The sequence below is a fragment of the Typopeltis vanoorti genome, chromosome 8, assembly GCF_054136105.1.
Source record: "Typopeltis vanoorti isolate ZY-2024b chromosome 8, IOZ_Tvanoo_1.0, whole genome shotgun sequence".
NCBI lineage: Eukaryota > Metazoa > Arthropoda > Arachnida > Uropygi > Thelyphonidae > Typopeltis > Typopeltis vanoorti.
Window position 1 is genome coordinate 5,230,575 of NC_143556.1, and position 12,496 is coordinate 5,243,070.

The 12,496-nt window shown below is 34.1% G+C and overlaps 1 protein-coding gene across 1 annotated transcript in view; it reads left to right on the forward strand.

Annotated features, from left to right (window-relative positions):
• The window catches only part of LOC150103693 (solute carrier family 53 member 1-like), a 291,679-nt gene that overhangs the window by 137,194 nt on the left and 141,989 nt on the right, over positions 1 to 12,496 (forward strand). Inside the window, exons 7-8 of the mRNA XM_090397054.1 lie at positions 5,617 to 5,697; positions 5,951 to 6,029. Coding sequence (XP_090253180.1) covers positions 5,617 to 5,697; positions 5,951 to 6,029 — 160 coding nt within the window. The remainder of the gene's footprint in view (positions 1 to 5,616; positions 5,698 to 5,950; positions 6,030 to 12,496) is intronic.

Genomic DNA, 12,496 nt, shown 5'->3' on the forward strand with positions numbered 1-12,496 from the left:
CCAGATCTTCCTGTCTGTCCTACGTAGCAAATCCTGCAAGTGCAATGGATTTTGTAGACTCCTGGTTTTTTAAGAGGATGATGAGGTGGTTTTGGTGGATGTAGGAATCTTGAGATTTTTTCCATAGGAAGGAAGGCTACTTTTATGTTGTTTGTTCATTAATTTGGCTAGCTTATCTGTAACATTTTTGATATAAGGAAGCGAGATTGCGTTTTTGTAATCCTGTTTTTTTTGTGTTGTTAGTTTGGCAGCATTTTAAGGATTCTCTTGATGGTTTTTGTTTCATATCCATTCTGTTGGAAGATTTGTGTTAAGTATTTTAGTTCTTCATTACATCTTTCTTGTGTGCTGGAGATATTGTATGCTCTGTCTTGAAGAGTTTTAATTAAGCTTATTTTTTGTCAAGGATGGTGGTGTGAGGTTGCATTTAGAAATCTTCCAGTGTTTGTCGACTTCCTATATACTGAGAAGAGTTTACTTTCTTCATTAACTTTTAACAGAATATCCAGAAAAGGAAGTTTTTTATTTTCTTCTTGTTCTAAAGTGAATTTTATGGTGTTGTGCAAATTATTGAGATAATCTTTGAAATTGATAAGTTCATCTGTTGTTCCATTGAATATGATGAAAATATCGTCCAAAAAATTAAGAGCATTGTTTTCAAATTTTTCCATAAAGAGGTTTGTTAATACCGGTGATAATGATGAACCCATGGCTAGTCCTTCTTTTTGTTTCCAGATTCTGTCTTAATAGGTGAAAAAAGTATTGTTTATACAATGTTTAAAAAGATTTAAGATGTCTGGAGGGAAGAGGTCTTCTAGGAGATTCGAAATTTCTTGTCTCGGGACATTTGTAAACAAGCTGATAATGTCTAGACTTGCTAAGATGTCTGTTGGACCAAATATGTATATCTTCCACTTTTTCTATGAAATGTTTACTATTTTTTATGAAGGAAGATGTTTTTCCTATATGTTGTGAGATCATGTTAGTGAGGTATTTCGCCAAGTTGAAAGTTGGTGAATCTCTTCCATCTACTATTGGTCTTAAAGGTATATTTGTCTTATGGATCTTTGGAACACCATATATTCTTGGTATCAAAGGATGTTTTGATTGTAAGTATTTTTTAAGTTCTTCCATCCAGAGAGAATGGAAGAACTTAAAATATGAATACTTACAAAAAAAAAAAAATATATATATAATATATAAAATAGTCCCCCCCCCACTTCACTTCTTTTTTGGAATGGGCTACATAATATAGGCTTGTTTCTGTGCTATAGGGTAGATTCCAGTTGAATAGAAAAGATCAAAAGTGTGTATATCCATATGTTCACTGGACATCGACAGATACCGTATAGTCACTCCGATGCTCGGTGATGTGCTATACTAGGCTTCGCCATGTAGTCCTGTTGTATGCTTTTCTGGAGGCTTAAACTCTGAAGAACACACTCCAGCCATCCATCTCACTGCAGTCAATCCCTTCCTCTTTTTCCAGGAACTTTACCTTTTGTTAATATTCTAAGAAGTACTCCTTCCATCCTTTCAATGTGTCCAAAATATTTTTACTTCTGTCAATATCCTTAAGGAGCCTTAAAGTTCTACTGATCTTTTCTAACACCCATTCATTTGTATACTTTTAAGTATAAGATATCCTCAACAGCCTTCTGTAACCCACACAAAAGCAGCTACTCTTATCTTATCTGGCTTCTTTAGGTTTCATGTCTCACATCCATAAGTTGCTGTCGGAAAAACAGCTGCATCCAAAATCCTCAACTTTGTTTCCATGGGGATAGATCCATCCTTCCAGATTTGAGACAAGTCTCTGACTGTTGTTTTAGCCATTCCTAATCTTCTGACATCTTCTGAACAGCAATTCTTCACATTAATAGTGGATCCCAGGTACTGAAACTTGCTGGCTACACTTGTTTCTCAAGAGCCTTCCTGTTTGTATTTCTTGTTCAAACCATAATCTTTGTCTTGCTAGGATTGAGTTGAAGTCCTCTGTTATTACTGAACTTGTTAACTTTATCAAGAATTTATCCTAGTTCTTCCTTGTCATTAAGACATGTATGGCAGTAAGGTATCATCAGCATATCTCAGATTACTGATCAGTCTACCACCTATCCTAATTCATGTCTTGAGCTTATTCAATGCTTCACACATGATGTCCTCCACATGTATATTAGTGAGGAGAAAGTAACTTTCTTGCCTAACTCTTTTTCATGCCTGAAGCCAATCAGTCAACCCAACACCTGTTCTCACCGTGGCTTCTTGCTCCCTGTACAAGTTGGCTATCAACCTGATAGTGTGTTGAGGAAAACCCATTCTTTTCATTAGTTCCCACAGTTTCACATACTGAACACAGTCAAAAGCTTTAGAGAAGAAACACATTGCCAGAGGGAATCTTGATTCCTTTTTGTTTTTCTATGATCAGTCTAAGGCAAAGGATCTGATCTCTGGTGCTCTTACTTTTCCTAAAACTTGCTTGTTCCTCAGGCATCTTTGCTTCAACTTTGGCCTGAATCCTATTTAGCATGATATTCAATAAAATTTTGCTTGCATGAACTATTAAACCTTTATAGAACCATTAAATTAATAGTTCTCTAAAGGTTATATAGAACTAAAAGTTCTACGAAGTGTATAGGATAGGTATTAATTCTGGAACAGTTTCTTGTAGTTTGAAGAATACCATCAGGATCAGATGACTTGGCATCTGAGCTATTCAGGATTCTGCATGCCACCTTTTTCTTTGATAAAGGTGGCATGCAGTTAGCAGTTCTTGGTAGTGAGGGATGCATTTCCTTTCATCATTAATGCAGGAATTGGAGAGAAATGGTACCAGTAGATAGTCTTGTCTTTAGGTGACCAGGGGGAAATCATTAAAAAAGCATCTCACTCAGATGCTTTTTTTGCTTGAACTTCTGGATTAAAATATCATCTAGGAAGAAAAACCTTCATATGGGCTTTTCAATTGAAGGTGAGTTAGCCAGTCTCATATGGAAGTGGTATTGTTTTCTTCCTTGAAACTCAAAACCTGCATCTTGCAAATTAAAGACTAACTGGCCAAAATAATACACACAATCAACATACATAATACACGAACTTGTAGTCTTAGTTGCATTAGCCATAATTCCAAATAGCTGATTTTGCATGAAAATTGCTCATTTCATTCCTTGCTAATGAGTTGATCATCAAATTCCTTATGTACCTTTAGGGGATGTACAGGATAATTGATAGTACTACATGAAAAAGTTACATTATTATTAACTTCTGATCAGCAATTTTCCTCCTGATTAATCTGTCAAGATTCCAACATTATAAGATTTTATATTTCTGTATTTTAAGGCATTTTTTACTGTATCAATTCATCGAGAAGGCTAAGAAGACTTGTTTTGCTAATTTTTGCTCTCCCATTCTATTTCAGTGACCATACCACCTGAGATTAGCTCTACTAATTCATTCATGAATGCTAACATTGCTGAGTTCTTAATATCCTTATTTTTAATGTGATACTGCTGTTAATGCCATCTGTTGACTCCACTAATATTTCTCAGAACTCTCATTAGAGGTCTCCAGTCGTTGATCAAGTGTTTTATTTCTAACCAAGCTCTCAGATCCACAAGTTAAAATTGGTTTGAACACTGTCTTGTGTGCAGCTAGTTTAGTGTTTTGACTAAACTCTGTCTTTTATTCAGAGAATCTTGCAGACTTGTACTGCATTTATTCAGAAGTATAACATATGCATAAAGTGAAGAGCTAAGATTAACATCAATTTTTATCAGATTTAATAACACTTTCCTTCATAATGTGATCCATATAGATAATAACAATGGAGATAATGTGCACCCTTTTCATACAGATGATTTAACATCACATCTTACTGTACCTAATGTTATGTTCGTTACCTTCTGTGATTTGTCTATTTTATTTACTCTATAGAGCCTCTAAGGTTATCTCTTAACTTGATTCCTGTGAGACATCCCCTTTTATAACTCCAGCAAATTTGTCTGAGTTAAAAAAAAAAAAAAAAAAAAAAAAGTCAGCCTAAGTCTAAGGATAGAAATATCTTATCCTAAGGAAAGTTTGCAGAGATCAAGTGTCACCAATAATATTAAATATGATCAGGGAGCTGTGTGGATACCTTAGCTTTGCAGTCGTAGCCCTTTACTCTTAATTTACTTTGGATATTCCCCGCATGCATAGGTTCGATATTTTGAGTGGTGAAGTCAGTCAACATGCTCTGAACACACAAAGTATAAATTAGAAAACATGTTTATTTTACAACTAAATATTATGTAGGAAAACACAATGTTAATGGCAATGCTAAGATAAAGAATTGCTTAGAATCTCATGCACAACTCTCTCACTTTAAATATACAAATCATTGTTGCATTAAAGAATCATTTAAGCAATTCTACATTAATTATACATTCTCTGGTGCATGTTTGGCACAAAACATTATTCAGGTTCTTAGATCATTCAAGTTCTAATATCAGTTTCATTACAATAACTGCTGTTATCACACAATACTAGGATTCTCATACAAACAGTCCAATGAGATTTTCGAGTGTCCCTGACTATTTTAAGTCATCAAAGTTCACTTCCCTTCAGAAAGGATCTATATTTCTTCCATTTACAAATATCTAAACGATGTAATAAGAAATTCACAGTACTTATCTACTTTGCACGGTCTGCATCGAGATCTTTTCGGCTGTCATTTCTAGTGGAATTTCACTGTTGTTACAACACGCAGCCACGTGGGAATCACATACATGATACGAATCTGGCACTCGTCTTTGTTATCTAACATCGGCTTGTTCTCGCCGATGGCCCATGGTTTGGATCTGCCGTTGGTTGGTGCATCGTCTTGCCGGAACTTATGCTAATCAGCTGCGGGAATGTAGAGACTCGACATAGCCGTCTTAGCACGATGAGATCGCGAGAACGGAGAAATAAACGGGGCAGATTCTGACCTGCGCTGCCGTATTTATTTCATTTCTCAGTGCCCTCTTTTTTGACTTCGAAACTCACATGGAAGGCTCCCTATTTATTCTGACTGGGTGACGTCATTCTTCCACCTTACGGGAGCACACCTTATTTTCGGGAAGGTGTGCTCCCGAACGTCTTCCACAAATTCTTCAGCCTCGATCGATGCATCATAACTGTAGTATTTCTGCAACCTTTGACCTTTCGTTGGCAGTGTGTTAACCTTCTTGCATGCAGTTTTAATTCTAATGGTTAAGTTTTAACATATATTCGAATTACATTATTTATTACATTGTTTTAGATTGCATAAAACCTCAGACTTAATACTTCTATCTCATTCTTTCTATGTTAATATTATGTCATTTCCTTAGTGAATTTAAGTTTATTTGCTAAAAAGGGCAAGTATGTTGATTCAGTTAAGCACATTCTGTTAGATCCTGTGTGGGTGACTCTTTTGTGAATAGTTTACCATTCCTGATCTAACACTAATGAGTTTATTGTGCCAATATTTTATCTAACAAATGAGAGCTCTGACAGAAAAATTTAATTGTATATTGTTATTACAAACTACTTTATATTTGAAGTAGTTTATTAATTGAAACTGTTGATTAGTAAACTTTTTTTATCTTTCCTAAGAGGTTATTCACAAGAGAGCTGGAAGGTGGAGATCGTCAGAAAGCAATGAAGAGGTTAAGGGTACCCCCCTTGAATGATCAGGTAGGCCTCTGTTAATCTTTTTGGTGCTATTTTTTATGGTTTAGAAGTCATTTACTTTATCAAAGTTTTGTAAACTTTCTGATAAATTTGTACATAATGTTAATATTTTATAAACTTGTGTATATCATGCAATATATCACTAAATCTAGCATTTGTCCAACAGATACAATTGACTGTTTTAAGTTTTCAAAGAATATTTCAAATTATAGACTTTTGTAATCTGCCTAGCAACTTTTTTTTTTTCCTCCCTTAGCAATCTCCATGGACTACTTTCAAGGTTGGGTTATTTTCTGGTGCCTTTCTTGTTCTAGTTGCTGCCGTAATTCTTTCAGGTATTCATGCACTTTCATCTGTTTTCATATCAAGCTATGTTTCACAATTTTTAATTATATCTGAACTACATAATTTAAGTTTATTGACGTATATTTGTGTTTAAATATATGGTTTCTCGTTGCAGGTAACCAGTAATTTATACTTATTTTTAGTTGTTATAACTACATAGTTGATTAGATTTACCATAAGTTAAATACTTCTTAACATTGGATTAGAAGGAATGAAGAGAAAAAAAAAAATTAGTTTTCAGTTGACTTGTGATGAATTGTTAAATGGATGCTGCGAATGTGATGGCAAATTTAGGGATTATGAAAGATTGAGAAATACCTTTTAGTAGGCATTAATAATAAAAATGGCAGTTATATGCATTAAAAAAAAAAAAAAAAAACTGTTACTACAAAAATTTCAGTAGTTTCTTCAAATGCGAGATTCCTAACTATTTTTTGCATTTTTAATATAAAAGTAACTTGAAAATAGAATAAAATTACAAATAAGCACATCAAGTTATTACGAGCATGAGAACTATCTGTAATGCCGTTAGTCCAAAGCAAATAAAATATACTAAAAATACCGTGTTAAAAAAAAATACTTGTTACTACTGATAAATAAGTTTCCTAAAACTAGGAAATTTTCATGCAGTCATTCTTATTTAAATTCAGTTGATGAATAACAACTTCAAAACTTTCTTTATACAGTCTTTTCATTAATGATTTTGATGTGATATTAGCTTTCTAGTGAAACCCTGTGTCCAAAAGAAATGGCAAGACCAGGTTTATTATTCATGAAATTTAGTACAAGCTTGATGTTTCTCTAAGCATACCAATGCAGATCTTCCTGTTTCTCCATACTATATTAGTCTGCAAGTATATTAGTGCTCTTGGATGGAAAAATTAATCTTTAGGGGAGCATAGAAAATATGCTAATTTTCAAACAGGTTGAAAGGAGACCTGAAGACATCCATCATCTTATCCATTTCCAAATTTAGGCCACCTTCACTAAACTTATTAGCATCTTACCTCCATGGATTCACTCATCATGTGAGACACACACACAAAGCTCATCCAACCATGCCTTAAACTGATTCAGTGTGTCTACATTCATAACACACCTGGACAATGCATTCCAATCTCCATGCAATGGAGATTGGAATGCATTGTCCAGAAAGATTGATTTGCATCCCTAGAAAGATTTCAGAAAGATTGGAATGCATCCCTAGAAAATATACAGTTTCTAGGGATGTCCTCTTATTCTATCCCCCCCACCCCATTCTAAGAAAAATTTCTTCTGTATCAACCTGATAATAATCCCTGACTAATGCTTTAATCATATCTCCCTTCTCTTACTATGCACGAGTCTTTGTAATTTACATTCTTTCTGTCTGTCTTTATATTCCAAAGACCACTTGTGACCACCTTTGTGAATCTTCTTTGGACCCTTTCTAACATATCCTTTTCACCATGAAAACCCAGCAAGTTATGCTTGAATAACTTAGATATTTTGTTTTTTCCATACTGAGAATGCAATTTTCTGATTTTCTGCCTAGTTTCCTAGTGTCTTTTCATAGCTGATTTTCACACTATATATGTGCCTTTTAAAAAAAAAAAAAAAAAAAAAAAAAAAGTTATTCCACTTACTTTTCCTGAAGATACGTACTAGATATTTATGCAGTGCTGAGTTTAAACATCTGAGATTCTGATATCAGGTTTAATGTCATTTTTGTTTAATTCATACAGATGACTTACTGGAGAGTGTTTGTCCTTCTTATGCCTTCAAACCATTTCAGTATAATATTAGTAAATTAATAATTCATAAATGCTCATTAAATATTAAAATGTTCATTAAAAACATTAAATATTTAATGTTTTTCAGCTATTTTAGGCAAATTTTAGTGAAGACGGCAAATTTAATTTGGAAATAGATGGCAGAATTAGCAAAGCTGGTATGATAGTAAGTCAACAAAATAAATTTTATATGGAATAAATGAGAGATTAGTCAAAACACTAAACTAGCTATATACAAGATAGTGTTCAAACCAATTTTAACTTATGGATCTGAGGACTGGGTTAGAAGTAAAACACTTGATCAAAGACTGGAGACCTGAGAGTTCTTAGAAAGATTATGGGACTGAACAGATGGCATCGATGGCAGTATCATATTAAAAATGAGGTTATTAGGAAAAAGAAATTGATATTGTTAGCATTTAGGAATGTGTTAGAACTAATCTCAGTAGTATGGCCACTTAAACAGAATAGGAGAGAAAAGATTACCTAAACAAGTGTTCTTTGCCAGGATGGCAGGAGAAAGACCCATAGGGGACCAAGATGTAGTGGATTGATGCAATTCACAAGTAACTTAAAAGACAAATATAAGATCTGATAATATTGGAGTCTGCATGGTTAGTTAGCCTAGTGGCTGTGCACTTGGCAACCATATGCCTTGGGAAGGAGTATCCTAGGTTCGATTCCTGTCGGAGACATGAGGAGCTGAAGGATTTTCCTCAGCCATAGCCAAGTTAACTGGTCTTGGGTATGGACACTAGCCCCCTCCCCAGTTTATCCTGGGGTTTTTCATCCCTTTGTGGGATGCAAAACCCCAGGCAAGCCAGCCTTGAGAACTCAACACTACGGACATAGGATACACTTCTGTCAAAGAAAGAAACAAACTTTCTTTGCAGAAAGAAGCTTTCTACAAAGAAAACTTCTTTCTTTATAGCTTAAGTCTTGGCACTGCTCTAAGCCTCTTAAGTTTATTATGAATGCTGTCTTTGTAGTTCCATATAAACCATTGACTGAGAATTTCACATGTTTAACAATTTCCCAGAACAAGATTGCATGATCGTCTTCCCAACAAATACATCTTTTGATGCAGTTTCCAAATTCAGTTACTCCCAAACCCTTAGTCCCCCTCCATGACATGCTGTTTCAGGAAATTATCCGTTCATAAATGTATAAATAAATCCTGTTAGATAAATTGAATAAATTCCTAGCCCTAATCTTGGGCTTCCTTGCTTTGTAGCAGTTGTGAGGGTATCAGTATTCCCTTTCCAGAGAACTGATTGGGATTGATCAAAAGTTGAATCTGCACTTTCCCAGGTTTGTCTTCATTATTAGGTATTTACTTACATGCCGAATAAAAGGGATGGAATGGCAATTTAGAAACATAATGTGAAGTTGAATTGGTTTATTGTATTTGACAAATTATATTCTTATATATAAAGGCAGACTCCACATCACTTTTCTGAGTATCATATAATGCAAAAAAATTGAGAAATGATTAACATAATTTCTTGTGAAGTATAATATAATCTGCAAAAAAAAAAAAAAAAAATCACAAAACATTTTACAATTATCCTTCCAGCCTTGGTTGGCTGAGTAGTTAGTGTGTCTGTTCTCCATACTAACAAGTACAGGTTCAAATTCCATAGAGTGCATGAATATTTGTTAATATCTTACTGTGAGATGAATTTCATTTCCTGATATTGAGACAGCTGTTCTGCTTATTGGAGGTCTGAAGAGCCTTGAAATAAGGTTCCATGTTTGGTCTGTAGATAAACTGTAGAGCAGGATCTTCCATGTGTGCAAACATAAAGAAAACTTCTAAAGAAGTTTTCTTTATGTTCGCACATAAAATGAAATAGATATTGTGCCAGCTAGGATGGCCATCCTGTTATACAAGGCCATTGCTATTTTTTGTCTGGTAGAATAAACATCACCAGGTTAGCTACTTGTAGGAACAATGGAAAATCTCGGCAAAACTGAAGATAAGCACCTTCATTGCAAGTAGCATTAATGAAAAATAATTGCAATTTCCGGAATACCATGTCGATACTATGAAAATACAGGATATCTTTTTAAATAAGTATTGAAAAAAAAAAATTCCTTCTGGTATAGAGGATCAAGTAGCACCAAACATCAAGATAAACTTCTTGAATGGAATCCAGTTTAAAGTAGTGAAGCAGACTAATTTCAAAATTAAAAAATAATCAGTTGATTTATCTGTGCCTTCTTGATTCTGCAAAAAGTTCTAGTTGGGAGAAGTAGAAGAATTAATTATTACGTGACACCTCCAGAGTCTGACTCATTGAGGGAGGCCACCTACTCTATAGCTGTCTCCACTACTCAGTCCACCAATTACAATGAACTGCAACCACACCAACGATATCTACTGCCCACCACTAATATTTTCACAGACAATTGCAAACATTTCTGCCCATGGCAGGATTCAAACCCACTGCCTTTTGGCTGCAGAGCGGATATACTAACCACTCGGCCAATCAGGCTGACCAAAATTAGTTGGGATTATTTGTTATTCATGCATATTTTCAGTTAAAAGCTGAAGTACAACCTATTAATCAAAATAAATGCAAGGTAATTGAAGAAACTCGCCACCTCTTTCTAATATAAGTAACATTAATTCAGAATCTATCGATGAAAATTCTTTGGCCTTCAAAAATTGTAATTTTTTTGGGGAATGCAATTAATGAAGTTTTTGTGGTAATATTTTGAACTTTGACACTCCTAATTCAGGGTAAGTTTTTATTTCACTATTATGCTTGTTATTACAAGAATAACAGTTTAAACATTGCTTAGATTTAATGTAATAGAACATTTTGATTTGTTTCCAGAGCTGATAAAGTTTTAACAATATTAGAATAAGCTTTTGGTGGAAAATTCATGTTGATCAAAAGCATTCTTTTAAAATATGGAACCTTTCTTTAGCCTCTTTGAAATTAGGGTACAGTCTAGATATAACATGTAATTCACATTTTCTTCTGTATTACCTTCCACTTAAAGTAATTCTATTCAAAGTAAAGTTATACCTGACTAACTGTAATCTTACTTTGGGCTGACTGAACTAGCGAATATTAGAAAACAAATTAGTTTCTCAAAGTGTATCTTAGCAGCAGTACTTCTAGAAAGCTTTCACTTGGTTAAGAGTGAAAGCTTTCTAGTGAAAAGTGAAAGTTGACAAAATTATGTTGATTAATTTTAATGGTATAGATGAGAACACAGACTTATAAGTGAATAACTATTTATTAACTTGTTGCTGATATTACGCTAGTATTCTATCCAGCATCTTCATAGCACAAAAACAGTTTGTCACAGTACTCAAGACAACAACAATCTGGTATAACAATGGAACTAGTTTTTGGAAGTTCCACTTGATTATACTATACTATAAATTAAAGATACCAAGATAATTTATAGTATAACAAAGTGGAAAAACTTCCATAACTATCTCTAATCCAGAGTATTTTAATAAGATGTGGCACCTTTTGGCAACTCGTATATGAAAATATGACTTCTGCATTACTTCAACCATGGTATCATCTCTGGGTCTGGCTCCCACTGATGAAACCTCAATAAAGGTCGAAACCAGTCTGGATAGTGACCCTTCCCATAATGTATAGCATTATACATACTTGTAAGGATATGTGCTTTGCATTATGGGATACTAAAACAAGTGATGTGAAGTCATAAGCTTCTATATACGACTTGCCCGAGTCCTGAAAATACTTCAAGTGTAAACTTGTTTGCTTTTACACTTGGGTAAAGGTTTAAACCAAGTATATAATTTCCCGATATCTTTAATGGGACTAGTTTGAACCATTGTAATGTACAGCACAAAGACTAAAGTCTTAAATAGGTGCCCTCCATGTTTGGAAAAAGAAAAAAAAAAACAGGTATTAATTAAGTCTTAAGATGACTGTCTCCCAAATCTTTGGCAAATTTATACAGCTATACTTGTTGAAGTTTGGAGTATGTTTCAAGGCTTCTGTTGATTCCAAGAACAATCTCTGACTTATAATTTCTTTGTGCAATATGTTACAATTGTTCAAACTAGTCCCATTGTTATACCTGATTGTTGTTGTCTCACATACTGTGACACTGTTTTTGTGCTTTGAAGATGCTGGATAGAATACCAATGAAATATCAGCAATAAGTTAATAGTTATTTTCCTATAAGTTTGTTATCATCTATACTGCTAAATTTGATCAACTTGTATGGCGAATACATAAGCCTTTCCACACGTTTGACAAAATTATATTCTTGCTTAATTCTTAATCAAAGTGTAAGCAAAGTTTGCATATCAAGTATTTTCATGACTATTTTACTTCTGAAGTGAATAGCGTCTATATACATCTAATGCCTTAGTATCTCACAATGTGAAGCACACTTCCTTTCAGACATGTATATTGCTATGCATTATGAGAAGTGTCGTAATCAGAGGTTTCAACCATTAGTAAGGGCTCATTATTTGGGAACATGACCCAGGAAGATACCATTTTACAAGTAGTAAAAAGGTTGTAGAATTTCTGAAAGGAAGTGTTTTGCATTATGGGAATAGTAAGGCAGTTCAGGGGAAGTCAACCTCTAAGTCACCTAGATATTTCATATGAAAACTGTTTGCTTATACTTGGGTAAAGCAGGAATATAATTTCTTGTTGAGTATAATTTACAGCAGT